The sequence below is a fragment of the Coloeus monedula genome, assembly GCF_965178545.1.
Source record: "Coloeus monedula genome assembly, chromosome: 8".
Taxonomy (NCBI): domain Eukaryota; kingdom Metazoa; phylum Chordata; class Aves; order Passeriformes; family Corvidae; genus Coloeus; species Coloeus monedula.
The window spans coordinates 26,870,063-26,888,392 of NC_138788.1; the positions used below are offsets into that span (position 1 = coordinate 26,870,063).

The 18,330-nt window shown below is 42.0% G+C and overlaps 2 protein-coding genes across 3 annotated transcripts in view; one reads left to right on the forward strand and one right to left on the reverse strand.

Moving 5' to 3' along the window:
- Positions 1–15,434: 15,434 nt before the first annotated feature.
- Positions 15,435–16,215, reverse strand: LOC309575425 (uncharacterized protein; the record flags this gene model as incomplete). The annotated part of the gene is given in 2 exon segments (XM_082285841.1): positions 15,435–15,713; positions 15,715–16,215. Coding segments are annotated over 2 exon segments (780 nt in total).
- Positions 16,139–18,330, forward strand: part of SLK (STE20 like kinase) — a 45,181-nt gene continuing 42,989 nt past the window's right edge. For both annotated transcript variants that reach the window (XM_082286511.1, XM_082286512.1), the window contains exon 1: positions 16,139–16,439. In XM_082286511.1, coding sequence (XP_082142637.1) covers positions 16,290–16,439 — 150 coding nt within the window. In that variant the 5' untranslated portion in view covers positions 16,139–16,289. The remainder of the gene's footprint in view (positions 16,440–18,330) is intronic.

Genomic DNA, 18,330 nt, shown 5'->3' on the forward strand with positions numbered 1-18,330 from the left:
AAACCTGTGAACACAGAAGGAACTGTAATTGTTTTCTACACAGGTGAAGACCCTTTCACATATGCCCCAACTAAATGAAAAAATAGCTCATGAGTTTAAACACAGTAACACAGCAGAGCTGAGGATGAGAGGTTATCTAATATAATGTTATATTTATCTATCAATATTTCATGTGTGGCCACATGAAATATTCAAAGTACCAATACTCATGATTAGTTTGAAGTACTGAGAATCTAGCAGCGGCATTTTCCTCAGTAACTTCAAATGAAATAGATTTTCAGGAATTTTTCCTCTCCGAATCCATAAACAGAGAACCGAAGTCAACATTTGTTTAAAAGAGCAGGATTGTGGGATCCTAAGTGCTTACTTTCTATACAGATGATTATTATTCCCCCCATCATTCTCTTTCCCTCCCCTAACATATTCTTCTCATTGTTCATCCTTGTGCTTTATTGTGGAGTTGAGGGAGGATGACTTTATTGAAAACAAAAGCAGCCATCCCTTTTTTATTTTGGGCACGTAGTCTCCACTAACTTTGAAATTGTTACTTTCCCCTTTTACCCTTTCAGATTTCAGAGTTTAATGCCTGCCATCTTCTGCCATTACAGATGCAATTCTCTGCTTATCAGTGTTGATGACAAAAACCCCAGCACTCGATTCACGAAGATCCTCATAAAGATTTGAAAGCTAAAATACTTTCTATCAGCTTCTCCTGTATGGATAGCTACATTGTTCCTGTAAGGCTTTCCAGGTCACCCTCCAATGGGTGTCAGCCCCTTGCAGCTGTAAGTCAAAGGTGCTAAGTGGACTGATTTTGAATAGTGTGTAATAGGGCTGAGGTTTGGCAGTTCCAGTCCTGAGAGGAAGCAGCTCCCAGTGATCTCTGCAGCCTGGCAGAAGCACTTGTAGCTACCGATGTAGAGACAACACGCCATGAACATCAGGATAGCCTCTTGGTTCACTGAGAAACAGTGCCTGGATTCTGCATGGTTTCTGTTTTAATGCTTAAACTTTAATTTGAGGCAAGGGAAAAGAAAAGGGTGTAGCACAAAATGCCAGTGTTGCTGACATCTACTTTATACTGTGTACAGAACTGCAGTTGACAATTCGATTCCTGTCCAACTTTTATTTATTTTCCTTAAGTGAAAGAGGCCAGTGTTACCTATCCTTCCTTGGACTGGTCACTTCTTTAGTGAGATGTTGAAAATACTTGATTCAGTCAGTTCCAGCAGTCACTTCACCACTGAGTAACAAACTGAAATAGTTTTGTTTACACCTGGATTCATGTCTCTCTCCCCACTACAGACAGCTCTCTCTTCCGAACCTTTCCTGTTTGCACCCGCAAGATCTACTCAAAAAAGTCACACCATTCTTTCCTCACTCAAGTCTCCCCATGAAGCACCTTTTTCTGCAGCTGAATTGAGACACTGCTCAATAGAAATTTAGAAATCAAGGTGCTAAGTGTATGATCTTAACACAAGCTGCTATTCCTCCATATGGCGGTTCTTTGGATACTTGCTACAGTCTATGTCAAATTTAAACCATAAAGTTTCTCAAGGGAGCAAATGGTTTGAACTTGTATCTTACTTGGCATGCTTATTTTCTTAACAAAATTCATCTCCTTATCTCTCTCTTTTTGCTTGCAAAAAGTCTCTAGTAAAAAGTTATATTCCTTTCTGCTTCACGCCCCCCGATTTACTCCGCATGGTTACAAAGCCTGTCACAGCTGTTTTTCCTCCTAGACAGACAGCAGACTGAGATAACCAGCCAAAAAGAGACAATCGGGTAACAAGTCTGTCTAACCATTTGTATTTTGGGTAAACAGACACTCATTGGGGCAAAAAGCAGAACTCACCCCTGCACATGTGTGCATCTGAGGGGAAATCAATGAAGCAGCTCCACTGGAGATTAAAAGTATCTGTATTTTGGCATTTTATAGCCAGTTGTCAAGCCTGAAAAGCCCAAATGTTAATAGATCAAGTCCAAACCACACTTTCAGCTTAAATTAAGCATCTCCATGAAATTTTTTACTACTTCCCTGTTCTGAAGGGAGAAGATTTCTGCAGTGAAAGCTCTTTCTATCTCAGAAAGTACTGGGAGTTAAATCTCAGATTCTGGAGCTTCCTTCTCACTCCCAGGCCTTGTTACAGCTCCTTACTGGAGATATTTACACCTATCATATGTCTTTATGTAGAGACCACTCTGCTTGGTTCAAGCCTGCTACAGACACAACACTTTATCTTACAGATCTGGCAAAGAGTCCTTGAAAAAAACTAAATCATGCCCCCAGCACTATGAAGGGATCACAAGATTCCTTGAAGTCCACAGGACAAATTTGCTGAAGTCCTGAGTTGCAGACATTCCATCCACACCAGGCTGGGACAGTGAAACTGTACTCCAGCCACCCACTCACTTTCAGCAATGTCTGACAGGCACATGAGGGCATTCTGCACAGCAGTCAAAGCCTTCCCTGGCCTCTTCACGGTCCCAAGAACCCTCCCAATCCCTGACACCACCCAAAACCAAGCCTATTTTCTTCCTTCCCTCCCAAGTGGCGACTTGGTAGCTACATTTGAACAGTGGCCTATTTGAAGCCAAAAGCTCGTGGTCAGTTGGAAGGAAAAGATACTTAGTGCCTCCTGGATGCACCACTTGCCTCTACACACTGCTTGTACCAGTCCATTCTGCTCAGCAGTTGTCTGTCTTCTCCTACAGCAAAGCAAGATGTAAGCTACTTCTAAAGTATCTATTCAGTGAGTTTCCAAGCTTATTTCAGGCAGATTGAGAGTATTAGAAAACACAAATCCTACAATGCTGACAAAATTCTTCCAATCAATTTATCTTTTGCTATATAATAGTATCTTCCCGTAACTCTTTCTTAAGTTGGCACAGGAAGCTTCTCCATCCTGGGGTTAATTAATGAGTCATCCTGGCAAAAGTGGAACTTTCCATTATGCTAGAAGTGTTTTCAGCTCTTAACTGGTACCATTGGTGATATGCTATCAGCAAGGAAGATAAGAGCTGCCCTGTACAAGGAAGATCCAAGGGGCAAATAGGGGCATTGTGGAGATGCACAACATTATAATCAGTGAGAACCAGACAGCAAACAATAGACAATTCTGAACAGATACTATATGTACAAATGTTTAAGGATTTAACTGGCTTTTGCTGGGAGATGGTGATCAGGCTTAGCAATATAAACAACACAGAGTGCTAGCAAAAGGTCATCCATTTCTGCATTTTGGTTTTAAGTGCAGTGTAATGACTTCGAGGTTGCTGTAGTGCAAGGAATTCAATCCTGATACAGGAGAAAAAAAGGCAAGAGAAGCATCTAGTCCACAAGTTTATTAGATAGAAGATATCTGTGTTCTATTTTTAACTCCAGAAAAAGGCTATAAAGGCATAATCAAAACCAAAAATAGAATTAAGTTCTTCTTGGAAAAATAACTTTGTTTGAAGGGCAAAAATCTAAAGTCTACATAGGAGGTATCTAAATACAAATAAACCAGAAGCCTCAACCTGAGATTATTCTAACATACTGAAATAAGGCTGTCTCTTCCACCTACTGCTATCAGTGTTAGTTTTCCTGACTCTACTGAGAAGTCAACCAAGTCCATAATCCCCAGAGGCATCTTATGAGCTCAGCAAGGTATTATCCAAGAAGAGAAAGCAAGGAAAATTGGCACCCTTCCCAACCATGTCACCACCCGAACCCATTTTCTTTTTTCCCTCCTAAGCAGCCTACCTGGTAGCCTTGTTTCATTAGCTTCCTATTTAACACCTAATTGATTTATTCAATAGAATCAGCCCTGGTCAATCAATTTCTTGGCTCATATTTTAGTGCCCACCATGTACCTTTTCCAAAAAAAGCTAAACAGTCCTTTTCCAATCCCAGGGCAATTGAAACCTCAAAGAAGAGTATCTGTTTTAATGTTTCTTGTTGTCTTTTCTCCAAATTTGATTAACAACTAAAGCTCTTGGAGAAAATTGCCTTAGTTTGAGATTAATCATTTTGAGCCAAGAAAATGTGTCCTGCCAGTGGTTGTCTGCAACTGCTCTGCAGGTGCTGGCACACTCCTGCAAAGACTCTTTCTCAAGTTAGCTGTGAATCAGAAACAGAGAATTTATGCACTAATACAGGCAACTTAAACATCCTACCAGGCCTTCACTCTTCTCCAAATGCTGCCACTACTATACTAGCACTGACGATTTACACTGGAAACATGTCCTAAACTGTTGGGAGTTGCCAACCCAGTGCATTAAAATAACTTGAAGTCACCATTGGCTTACTTGAATATATTAGGCCACAAACTGTGGCTGTCAAAAACTGCTCCACAGGTCAGTCATTCCTGCTACAGACAAAGCAACTTGTGGAAAGAGGAGCAGAGTCAACAGCTGGGTTTTGTAACACCCTCTGTCATCTGAATTGAAATCATCTGTGTCTGAGTCAACACCCTATGTGACAAATTACTATTATTCAACTCTTCATGATCAGCAGAGGCAATTCAAGCATGGTACAGTCAAACCCACCATATTTCAGGAAATGTTTTTAGTTACCTACAGCCACATACAACATTTTAAATTAAAGCCAAATAAACCCATTGTATTATTATACAAGTAAATCTTACTGAGCTGGGAAGTAAAGCCTTTGGTTATAATTAATACAAAACAAAGATTCTAAACACGAAACTCACCCAAAGATTTTTTAAAAACACAAAGAAAGAAAGTTTTAAAAAGAAAGTTTCCAACACCAGTAACAAGATTAAAACCATCACTGAGACCCAAACATGTTACTGAAAGACAAAAAAAAAAATATTCCTGGAAAACAGCTGTTGGAAAACTATCAAACAGAAAGGTAAGGCCAGTTTTGATCTACCTCCTCCCTGGTTATTCTATTACAAATCAAGATGGGGCAAGCATTTTCAGTCTTTCATAATAAGCCACCTTCTGCTTCTGTCATGTTAAATCCTGTCAGTTTTGATGCTACATCTCTTGCAGTTCTTATATATAAGTACAATTCCAATTTAAAAATACAGTTTCAAAACGAAATTAAGAAATCTAGAACTCCCCTGAACTTCCAGAAGTTTAGCACTTCCTGAAATGTTACTTTTACAAGGGTTTAACATTCGTCTAAGCTGTCCAGATAACAATTTACCAAAAGAAAGAATTACAGACTTTTTCTTAAAGATACTCCTTGAAAATTTAAACATCATGTCTTTTAATTACATTAGTTTCTATTACAATACACTTCCCTGCAAGTGAAGTGCAAGACAAGAGGCCATCACTGCAACCTTTAGCCAGTGGGGAATCTATCAACAACCCAGAAAGGTACTGCCCTCAATGCCCATAAGGCAGGATATAGGTTGGGGCAAAAAGCCTTGTTTTATCAATAAACTGACATGGCTGTCGTGTAACAATCTTCCAGCAGAGTTAACGTCTCCAGGTCACGTAACATGTTTTCCTCCCTCTGATTTTACCTTTCCATAGCACTGCCTGGAAAACCTTCTGGACAGATGCATATGGCTGCAGGAGACCAGACAAACTGGCTCCTCCAATGTCTACAGGCTTGGAAGGAAGGGGGACAAAGCTTACCATTCTAGATTGCTTCCTTTTGGCATTGAAACTTGTTTTGAATGCAAGCTAAACCTTGTAACAAGATTTTGGCACTCAATTTTCCAACAGCATGATTCTGAAAAACTAACAGGGAAGTGTGTAACAAAATAAACAGTAGAAGTAGCTCTTTCTGATCTTTGTCCCATGCATTAATCACAAGATAATTTCCCATGGATCAAGAAACCAGCATACCACTCAGCAGACCAGTAAACTAGCTTTGTATATGTATTTCTCATGGCCACCTGTAAGCTTACCAGAAATAAGATAGCAGGCACTCACTACTGATATTCAGAAAGCTTCACCTCCTGTGTGTATTTTAAAGCTATTGGATAATCACACTGAAGTGCCTTCTTCAACTAATTCCCTAACCTGTCTCAAGTGAGGGCAGGAGGAAACCTACAAAGATGATTAACTCTCTCTGAAAGCTCTTAATCACCCACAGTGCTGCCAGAGTGAGCTGAGCTGCTGAAAAGATGCTCTTTAACTGGAAGAGAAGGTTCTCAGCCATTAGTGCAACATAAAAACAAAAGTAAAATTAAATTATTTCTTATAAATAGTAAGTTTCTTGCTTGGAGGAACAGTGGTATGAAAGCTTTGATAGCAAGTGGATTCCAAACCGGCTGTTGGAAAAGGAAAGTTTTTTGACAGATACTTATAATCAGGAGGTGATGCTGCCCCTCTACTCAGCCCTGGTGAGGTCACATCTGGAGTGCTGTGTCCAGTTCTGGCATCCTCAGTACAAGAAAGACAAGGAGCTCCTGGAGTGGATCCAGCAGATGATTAAGGGACTGGAGCATCTCTCATATGAGGAAAGGCTGAGAGAGCTGGGCCTGGTCAGCCTGGAGAAGAGACACCTAAAAGGTCAATGCCTGTAAGTGTCTGAAGGGAGTGTGTCAAGATGATGGATCCAGCCTCTGCTCAGGGGTGTTGGGCAGTAGGACAAGAGGCAGTGGGCAGAAATTGATGCATGGGAAGTTCCACTTGAATATGAGGAAGACCTTCTGTACTGTGTGGATGAACACACACTGGTACAGATTCTCCAGAGAGGCTGTGGAGTCTCCCTCACTGGAGACATTCCAGAACCATCTGGACACAATCCTCAGTAATGTGGTTTAGGGGGCCCTGCTTGAGCAGGAGGCTGGACCCTTCCAACCTTATCCATTCTGTGATTCTGTAATTTACTGGTACAACACAAAAGAATTAACTAACAGAGAAAAGAGAATGAAACCTAATTCACCCTGGATTAAGGCAACACAGTTAGCTTTCCTACTCTGTTTTAGCAGTGTAACATAGATTTAGTGTTACTTCCAGAATAAACATTTTCAAATTTCAGAAATTTGCATAGAAGTGACAAGCATTGGTTAATAGCTTTCTAAGGCTACTGTGCCTGTGAACAAGTTTTGACTCAATTTCTACAGGCAAGTATTCCTGCCCATTTCCCTCCCTCCCCTTTAAACTGGTTTATGCATCTGGTCTAAATTAGAACAGTCTCTGGGATAAGTCAGAATTTATATGAACATTCATAGCACTACAGAGCACACCATTACAACCTGAGACTTCAAAATAATTAACCTATGATTTGGTCTAGGCACACAGTTGTGGTTGAAGTTTTAAAAATATTCCTGGCACATACCAAAGCTTTAGATTATGACAGACCCACTTAATGTTCTGAAATCAATTTGCATTTTATTTTGCTGTGGAAGTGGACCTTTTAACTATATCAGAACACTGCAAGACTGTGTTTGAAACATGGTGTCAAATAGCCCAATTGTTGATATATACAAAGTAACTCAAATTACAATAATTTTGAAATCTCAGATCCAACTAGGACCATCATAAACTTTGTGGGACTAACTAAAGGCTGAGATTTCTCATTTGGAGTGCTTTTGGAAGATCAAGACCTAATTGTTACTCTTCTTTGAAAGATTAATAAACTTAGCTTGGCACTGATCTCTGATTCTAGTCCAGCTGCATTTGTTGTTTGGTTTTCTTTATGTTATTCCAGAAAATTATTTTTTTTCTCCTTCAAATAGAGACTCATGCCATTTCCTGTCTGAAGGCCCTTCTTGTAGAGAAATGTTTAAACATCCCAAAAGTCAGATCTGTGCAAAATGTAAGGTGTGTGGGGAGGAAGCACTGAGCCTATATATTATTATGGTATTGTCTGTTCTACTGGGAGAAGTCTGAAGAACAAAGTAAGAACTTTGAACGTAAGAACAAAGCTTTTGTTATGCTTTTCTAATGCTCCTCACACAGGTCCTCTGAGCCATCATCTAGGAAAAGTATCAAAAGGGTGGGTATTTTGTATCAAAATGGTTCAATTCCCAGCCTGCTACTCTCTGAATTTCTTTTGCAACTGCACCTTCTTTCTGAGGAACAGGGCTTTTATACCTGAAATCAAGCACAGGACTTCTTAGTCATACCCAGGCTTCTCTGAACTGGGCTTTAAACAGAAAAGTCTTAGAAATAACAAAGGTGTACAGGTATTTCCCAGTTCCTTAAGACAAATTGTACTGCACAGTCCTTTACACCATATTCTGTGAATAATCTGAAGAGTAGGTTCTTCTCAGCTAAGGAAAGCTGGCTCATAATCATTTATCTTCAGCTGCTAAACTACTAGAACCTGCTAAAAATCCAGAGATTGTCCTTTACTAACCTTTGGTTAAGCAATTTTTGTAATTCTCTTAGGGTGTTCTGAAATAATGAATAATTTACCAATGCTCTATCTGAGACTGTTCAAATCTCATCACTGAGAGCTGGCAAAGGACTGATACAGAAGAACCCCAAACTGTTCAGGAGTACTTGTCCTGCAATACGAGTATCTTCAGTAACTCCCCTCCCTGTAGAGAAAAAGCAGCTAGGCTTGTTTGTTAGTAATGATTTTTGCCCATCTTTAAGAACTTTTTCCAAATCCAATCAAAAGGCACTAAATGGACAGAAAGTTATTTACATTATTGAAAAAAAATACCTCCCTGACAACTGTGGCTGTAACTTCTTCCATGAATCACTGTCACAGCTAACATGATAAAGTCATTACTATTTCCTACTTCTTGGTATGTAAAAAAACCAACAGCCTTTATAAACTAATTTAAGTGTCTCCTTAATTGCATTTGAATTTGAATAAATGCCATTTCCTCTTCATGCTCTGAAAGGAAGTCACTCCTGTATATCCAGAAAGATACATTAATGCTCAGTCAGAAGCCACACGAATTCTTTTTCATGTAGGTAATTTTATTTTCTGCTACAATTCAGTCCATGTAATGTAATGGGCTTTTTTGGCTTAATCCATAAATATTGCACTGTGTACTATAAAACATAATTTTGTGGATTAGCTACTAAAGATCCCTTCTATCAACAAATAAACATTTCAGGACACTCGAGACAAAAAGTGCATCACGTCACAATACTCTGTTTTGTCATAAGCAAGTGTTAGTGCCCAAAGTTTGCACATACTATTGTTGGAAACACAATAGCTGCTGTTTGCCCTGACAACTGACATACTATTGCAGCTCCACTCATTGCTACTATACCAAGATGAGATCCTACAGAAAACCAAATTCTACTTTACAACACAGTCAACTATTTTTTTTGCCTCATTTTCTAGGTAAAAACAGAAGAACATTGCACACAGAGAAATTATTACAAACATGGTTGTAATACAAAAATAACATTATGCAATGAAAAACTGCTGGTTTTTTTAGTAAAATCACGTAGCATTTTAAAGTCTAGCTTTACATTAATAAACAGTTGGTATCTCACATTCTGTATGTTATTTCCCCTTTTTGCTAGTAGACATATCTCCAATATTATTCCACTGTCTCTTTTTGGGATATTACTAAAAAATCAATAGTCTCTAGTGTTATTTTTTTGTCAGATTTTCCTTTATTGTGTGTGTAGGAAATGTTCCCTATTTTTCAGAATGGTGTATTTTTAATAGTAATTGTAGAAGGTATAGTAAACTTCTGGGTTTTGCTTACCACATAACCAGAATTGGGTGTGATGGTTGGCCAGCCAGCCATAAAAGAACATAGATTAAAAAATCATTCATTTTCATATTACAGAACAAGTTATTTGGCCCCAAGATTCCAGAGCTGATCAGGATCACAAGTGAACACAATGCCCATTCTGGAAAAAAAAGACTCCTGGGAAACAGTGAAAGAAAATCAGGATTTGCAGAAAGAAAACCAGCAATACATGTGGGTTTTTTTGTTCAGACATTTTTTGTGCCAGTATTGACTGAGAGCAATACTGAGATGCAAAGCTATCTTTATCCCTTAATAAATTTCTAATCCTAGCTACTATGTGAACTAATGCAAATTTGAAAGCCACAAACAAATAGAGCAAATCAGCTCGTGACTGCTACGCAAGAGGAAAAGGTCTAATTACCATGTGGTAGAAAGGCAAACATGGTGCAGCATTTGCAAGACATGCTTTCATGTGACTTAACTAAAGCTTCTAATATCCATCAGATGGAAGGGGCTCCACAAGTTTTAAATAATTTGCCTTGTGTTCATGTACAGTTTTGGTCAAATAAATCTTGTTTCAAATTAAATATAACCTCAAATTATTAAAATAGTTAGAAAGAACACAGCATTATACCTAAGAGTAGTAGTGTTTTAAAGGATATTAATATTTTAAAAAGAGTGTTCTAGATTGACTTATTCCTGTGTGGTTCTGTGAAAGATTGTTACAGTCATCACAATATGGAGAGAACTTTTATCAGACTAATTACTGTGTTTAAAAAATGCAACTATCCACCAGTGCAGCTCAGTATTTCAATATTAACTAAAAATTCTTATAAAAGGAGCTTTTTCAGCTAAATACAAACCAAAAAAACATGTAGCCTTCTTGAAAAGCTTTATCATGAGGATATGAAGTTCTTAATTGCCTTAATCAGTTAATCAAAGAGAATCAGCTACGTAAGTTTCAAGTTGTTGACACTTTCCTTTAAATCTGAGGTTTGCTTCACACTCCCCTACAAAGATATATGACTATTTCTGAATATCAGTCTTGAAGAGGGTTCTCTTGCACATCAACTAGAAGCAATAAGAAAAAAATTTCTTTTTTGCTATAGCTTCAATAAAGTTAACATGTTAAAACTTGAATGCTTTTGACATGCCATGTTTCCAAGAAATATTCTTGTACTATTTGTTGAAATATCTGATCCTTATTCAAATTCCGACATTTATATTGCTTTTTTCCCCTGCCATTTAATTTCAGATAAAGCCTATTCAATACAACATCACAGGTTTACTTGGAAACATTCAGGTAATCCGGCAATTTTTGTATTTGCTTTGTCATCATTCCCAGAAGTGTTGCTGACACCAAGAGAACTGCACTCCAAGAGCTCTGCTGGCAGTGGTAGGATGGTCTCCATAGGTAGGAAGAAGAACTTCCATCATATGTTACCAGGAAAACTCATCTTACACAGTTAAATAGTGTGATAAAGACAAGTATCTAAAATGGGGAAGGTGAATTGCCCTGTGAAGATACATTTCCCCACTGACTGCTGAAAAAGTGTGACCAATTTAGATTAAACACACAGACTTTTCTGAAGCCAAAATAACATCAATCCTATTCCTAAACATTTTAACTCTCAATGTTGTTTTTACTGCAAACATCAAGTAATACCCTGTATGTTGAAGCTTCTAAATGCCACATGTTTCTATGGCAATTCTTAGATTAATTGGTCCTGCAGTACGGCATTCAAAAAACCCAAACCACGTAATAGTTATATATCCAGGTTATTGATAGGAGCCTGAGCATTGATTCTGGCTAATCAGATATGGGCAAGCTCTTGAGTGTGCAGCCTCTGGTATTATATTTTTTTTCTGTTTATATTATATATGACTGAACTATTCCTGTTACTCATATCATAAAGGCTCATAAAATACCAAGTACAAAACTAAGTCTCTTTTTTGTTCTGCATAACAGAAAGAGAAGTCTCTAAGACACAGCTCTATCAATGGTACATTTGTTAGATAGGCTTTAGGAGTGCTGTATATGTAGCACGTACAGGTCAACCAAGGGATCAGGCCCAGCCAACATGGGTTTGGGGAAGGCAGGTCCTGCTTGACCAACCTGATCTCCTTTTATGACCAGATGACCCACAGTAAGTTCCCAAACAACACTAAGCTGGAGTGTTGATCTGCAGGAGGCCAGGGAGGCTCTGCAGAGGGATCTGGGCAGGTTGGATCAATGAGCTGAGGCCAGTGGTGTGATGCTCCATGAGGGGAAATGCCAGGTCCTGCACTTGGCTCACAACAGCCCCATGCAGGGCTACAGGCTGGGACAGAGTGGCTGGAAAGTGGCCCAGAGAAAAAGAACCTGGGGGCACTGGTCAACAGCAGCTGATCATGAGCCAGAAGTTGCCCAAGTGGCCAAGAATGCCAGTGGCAGAATATCAGAAGCAGTGTGGCCAGCAGGACCAGGACAGTGATCATCCCCTGTGCTGGGTTAACTAGAGTGATCTAGAAGCTACATTGGTGCTTAGAACTGAAATGAGCTCAATACAGCACAAAACATTAACTTTAGGAACAGATCAGAGGAGAAATGACAGAGCCTATGAAAAAATGCCACCACATAACTGGAAAATATCAATAAAAACACGGGGTACATTGATTAAAGAAAACAGAAAGGACAGTGTTGAGTGCCAAAGGTGACAGACAGATTAAGACGGATGAAACAAGAATTATGCTTCAGATTTAACCACGAACAAGCCACCTGTGACCTTACAGCAGTTCAATGAGCTCAATCACCAGAAAGAATTTTGGAGATCAGCCAAAACGTGGGTGGACAGAAAGTCAAGACAATATAAAAATATATCATTAAATATTTTGAAAGAACTGAAGACAGAATGTAGGACTGAAGTGAAAGGGGAATATATGCTGTGAAGAACATATTTCAAACTAAATTTCTGAAGTATTTACTTTCAATTAAGAGAAATTGGAGCAGTTTAAAAGAAAGAGAACTTAAAGAGGGAGTTAGGAACAGTAGCAAGTGTAGGTTGAGTCAATGAGAAAGGATGGTGATACGAAGCAGCAGAAAGTATAAAGGAGACTTCTAATTCACAAAGAGATGAAAAAGATTGTCATAAAGAGTTTACAGCTATTTTAAGCCAGTCTATTTGATGCACAACCAAGATAGTTCTTTAACATCTTTAACATCTTCCTCTGACATTTAAAGGAAGCAATGAATTTTCAAATAGCATTGCTTTAAATTCCTAAAGGAGAAATTTTAATATAATTCTCTTTTACCTTTTTATTCTTACCATCTGGAAACATTTACAGTCGCTAAAAAATCCTGCTATCAGGAACAAAAAAACCACACACACAAAATCCAGGCTTCATATAGCCTCCTCCAAACCAGGAAGTTGCAGCAAATTGGGAAGGATTTGCTACTAGCACTTAACCTTCACCTTATAGAGTTTCTTTTTAGGATTGAGTGGCAGGCTGTAACTCCAGCGTGAAAGAAAAAGGGAAAAAATGAGACGGAGTCACAGTTTTCCTTTTCAGATATCCTGGTTTTATCTTGAATTACTTGTTAAAGAGTAAGAAAGAAAAAGGTAAAAGCAAAACCTTATCACTAGATTAATTGTGCCTTTCTTGTGCCAGACTTTCATCTTATATTTTCAATGTTATATGAATTAAAAGCTCCCTGGAACAGGAAGACTCTCTTTATACAAGTCTAAAGCAACACACAGGCAGTACCTGCTAACATTCAGTCGTTGGCAGGATGGCACGAACGTTCTGCTCTGAGTGAGCCCCTTTTATCACACACACGTTCGCAGCAAGCTGACACGTGATAGAGATGCTGTGTGTGAACTGTGCACAGTCCAACCTTTATCAGCAGAGCTGAGGAAGAACCAGGCCCTGCTATCCCAGCCCAGAACGTCTCCAGCTCAACTACACTTCTTCACATATCACTTATAAAATTTTCTTTTAGCTTTGCATTTCCTTCCAGTTATTACAAACTCTGACATTCACACATAAACAACCCCCCCCCCTCCCCTCCACTGCCATTAACTCTGAGGCTAAAGAAAAGATAATCCTGCCTAAATACAAGGAATTCATGCCATGGCTTTGGATTCCTTTTTTCTCTCATCCTCTATCAACCAGTCAGTTTAAATAAACCTACAGAAATTAGTCCCAAAGCACTTTTTATCCAAGAAAAAGCAAGTTAAAACAAAAATATTCAAATAAAAATATTAACAAAAATTAATATTTAAGCCATCATTATATTTTAACATGCAAATCAAAGCTATTATCCCACTTGAACGGGCAAAAAAAATAGAGAGGAAAAAGAAATTGAACTTCAAAAAGTAAGATATCAGAAGCTAAAGTGCTGCTGCTAACACTCTGTTATTGTATTTAATCCAAACTATCTGAATGAAACGTGCACATGAAATTAGTAAGTGGAGCCAGGGAGCCAGATCACAGAAAACAGCTCCTTAGGATTGCTGTTGTTTCTTGATTTTGCCCTCATACACATAAACAGTCTTGGTTTCAACACCCTACTTAACAATTTTACCTTTTGTGGCCAAGCTGTCAGTACAGGGAACACAAAAAGGCCAATATCATTTTTGAAAAACAAACGCTGATTATTACAACAAATCCGTTTCACAAGAGTACTTGAAAGATTCTCCATTCATAGGGTGGGACTGCCCTTGAAACTGATTCTATGCAGTTTAAAGAAATTGACTCATGACAGAACACTGTTGTTTGATTCATAAACGCTTTGTGTCAGGGGCATCTCAATGCCGCATTATTATTACTGCATTTACACACGGACTACCCTTCTTATACAGCAAACTATTGTCACGCTAGTAAAATGGTCTGAGGAATGATGCACACCAGAGGCTTGGTCTTTAGAAACTCATCATGCAGCTTAAGTTAATGGCAATTGCAGGCACTCAGGTTCATACGAGGATACGGTATTACACGATTTTTCCTGGGTGTTTGTCTCACCGTCAGATGTCCCTGAGGTCTCAGCATCGCCTCAGCTGCTGGATCGACTTCTTGCCTGTCACAGCCCGAACTCTGTCCCCATGTCTGCTAATTGCCCCTAATCCAGGCAACGAGAACGCCTCTTGCTTTCAAGTGAGGAAACACCTCACATTTGGTGGCATGTACACAACACAACTATTAAAATACAATTATACTTCAGGGTGAGGAAGGAATCACTTGCGGGAAGAGAAGGTTGTGAGATAAGGAAATTCAAGCCTGTTCCAGTGATTAAGTAAGATGCCGAAGATACCAAACGGGCAGCACAAAACCATCACATCCTGCCATGACAGAAGATAAACCAGTAGCAGGTCTAGGGACAGCACTGGACCGCAAACAAAAGAAAAAGTCTTCCAACGTTTGTTATCAACACCTTCCTCAGAGCGCCACGTCCAAGCCCAAGCCCCCCAGAAGGCACTACCTGCCCACACAGCGCTCCTGACATACAGGAGCCCCTCACCCAGCCAGCACTGAGAGGAAGCTGTCCCCCTGCCTAGGGAACATCACCTCTGCCACAGAGCTGGTGACACCCTCCCTACATGGGACAGAAGAGCGGCAGGGAGACAGGCGCGGGGTGTCCTCCGGGATCAGAGGATAAAGGGTCCCTCTGCCACACGCCCCTCCCGTAACAGCACACAGCGGACTAAAGGGAAACAGGACAGAGGGAGGGACGAGCACGCCATCCCCACGCCAGGGCTGCCGTCCTACTCTGAGGTACGGGGGGGTTGGAGGAGGCGCCCCCTCCATCTTGAGCCCGACACCGACTTACCCGCCCGGAGCCTGCGCGCGCTCCTATTGGCTGGCGCCGCCGCCGCCGCATCACGTGGGCAGAGCAAGCCCCGCCCCTTCCCGCCGCCAGTGCCGGGCCCGAGCCGTTGGCGGGGGAGGGCCGCGCGCGTGCTGCCGGTGCGGCGCGTGCGCACGCGCCGGGGAAAAGGGGGAGCGGCGGGGGCGCGCGCTGCTGCGCGTGCGCCGGTGGCGGAGCGGCGGGAGGGGCGCGAGGCGGTTCCGGGAGCGCGGGAAGAGGGGCGGGAGCGCGGGGCGCGCGCACGCGCCGGCGGCGGGCGGGAGCGAGGGCGGAGGGGGCGGAGGTGCCGCCGGTGCCGCCCCGCAGGAAGCGGAGCCGCCCGGGCCCCGCTCCGCGACAGGGCGAGGGAGCGAGCGAGGGGGAGAGAGGCCGGCAGCGAAGCGTCATTTTCCGCCGCTGTGCCACGCCGGGACGCCGCTCCGAGAGGACACCGGCCGGGAGCCTGGAGCGGGGCAGCCCCCGCCCCTCCCTGCATCCTTCCCGTCCTGCGGGGCGGGACGTGACCGCTCCCCGCTGCCGGGCGCGCAGTAGCTGCCCCCGCCCAGCGGAGCCGTGACCCCTCCTCCGGCTCCGCCGCCGCCCGTCCCGAGGAGGGAGCCCGGCACTTGTTGCTGCCGCGATGGTGACCGGCCCGGCCGAGTAGGGTCCGCCGACCGCGTCGGGCAGAGCAGCGCCGAGCCCGGCCCCGTACGGGGCATCGCGGGGTGTTGTCTCCCCGCAGCGCCCGGCGGTGGCGGTGCTTCCCGGGCGACGCCAAGACTTCGGTCTCCGCGTGGGAATCGCGCCCTGCATCACCGCCCGCGCCGGGTGGTCCCCGCGGGCTCTGGGGGCACCGCCGCCCGCCCCATCCCTCGGGGGCAGCGAAAATGTCCTTCTTCAACTTTCGTAAGATCTTCAAGCTGGGCGGCGAGAAGAAGAAGAAACAATACGAGCACGTCAAGAGGGATTTGAACCCTGAGGAGTTCTGGGAAATCATAGGAGAGCTGGGAGATGGTGCTTTCGGTAAAGTGTTCAAGGTAAGGGCGGGCAGCGCGGATCGCTTGTGTTGCTCATAGCTGAGAAGTGACTCGGAGCGTTGCTTCTGCCTGCAGCGCTGCCTCGGGCTCCTGTCTGCCGGCTCCCTCACCTCGGCATTCCTGCTGGCAGCGGCGAGTTCGGGAGAACTTGGCTGGGGCGCTGAGCGCTGCGGGGAGACGCGGCCGGAGGCAGAGGGGGGATCCCGGCGCCTCTTGGCCACGAAGCCTCGTGAAACTAAAGATAGAAAAGACCTATTAGGTCATTGTCCCGCCTTCTGCTCCACCCTGCCCGCTGCTGGATTGCTCACTTCTGTGTTTTGGGTTTTTTTGAGACTCGTGTACAGTATGTCTCCTAACCTTACAAAGACTGCATTTTCTTAGATCTGAAGTTAATACTTTTTTTTTTTTTTTCCCCCCTGTACGGAAGGAAGCCCATGAACAGTAAAATTGACTCCTGTGCTTCATGTGTAGTGTACAGAGCCAGGCTGTCGTCGCTTTAATGGGCATTCTCCCATCTTGCTCCATGTGGAGTTGAATTAAATAGCTGTGTTCTCTTTGCTCTCCCTGTGTGGCAGAATTCATGTGTTAGATCTCCTAACTTCTCTCAGTTGTTTGCTCTTTCAATCTTTAAGTGTACTGGTACAAGTAGGGGTTTTTAAGGATGCTTATCTAGAATTTATCAAGCTGAGTAGACTGCAGTGACATAGATACAACCCTGGTAGTGTTTGACAAGACTTCAGCGTTCTGGCAAATCTTCAGCCACGTTGCCCCTTTCTAAAAGGGTGTTTAATGCTCCATGTTTGGTTTAGGGATAGCGTGGAAAAAACATCCTGGTCGATAAGCATGAGAGAATTGGGAACTGATGTGAATTGAAACTCTGGGGCAGGTTCTGGAGACTAGGAAAAAATAGCATGAGAGGATGGCATTTACAGTGTTTCTAAGAGCTAATTCGGTCAAGAAACGTTTAGAGTACTGCATTTGAGAGTTTATGAAATCTGGGTACCCGTGAAATTTGTGCTATTTTTGGTAGTAATTATTTTAGGTTCTATTGTACTGTGGTGGTGTCACCTGTTTGTGAGCAGAAGTGCCACAGTCATTTCAGAATGTTAGGTGGGGTCATTTTGCCCAAGGAATTTGTGTCAATGTTCTATATTAAGAACATCTAGCTTATTTAGATGCTGGTGTAGTACACAGTCTAAATGGTGGTTCTCATGTCATTTTAGAAGATCAGAGTTTTGGCTTTTTTGTTAAAATGGCTGGGAATATGTCTGAAGTTGCTCTATCATAAAGCCTGCTCACCACAAAAACATAACGTCTCTAATGGCGTTTGCAGCGTATTAAAGTTTTAATTTGAGCTTCATAGTGGAGTTTTGATTCCCATTTTCTGAATATATGCCTCAGATACAATACTAAATGTGTTTTTTCCTCTTCCCCGACGTGCATTTCCCCTCCCATCCTGAAACCTCTTCTCACTTCTTTTTTATCTGTAGGCATGTCTGCGTTAGCAATAGTAGTAGAGGAAGGTGTCTGAGCAAGGCAGCTGGTAAATCTTGTATTTCAGTGTACTCTGTACACAAACAGGAGAATGTTTTCCACTTGGATGTCGTTTTTCTCTTCGAGATTTATTTCTGACTGTGAAAGGACAGAGTTCACTGTTGAAATTGATTGTAGGCAGAATTACACATGGTTAAACGGGTCAACTTGTTGAAGTTGGCCCTTATGAGAATTAACAGGCAGTATTCCTGGAAAAAACTCTCCAATTTAAACAAAAGAAGTAGGTTACTGCATGTGTTCATCAACATTCTTTTTGCTTCCATCTAGTTTGAGAAGGAGGCTTACACACAGATACAAACTGTACTTGTGTTCCTGCATCTGAAAGTGCTTCCCAAGA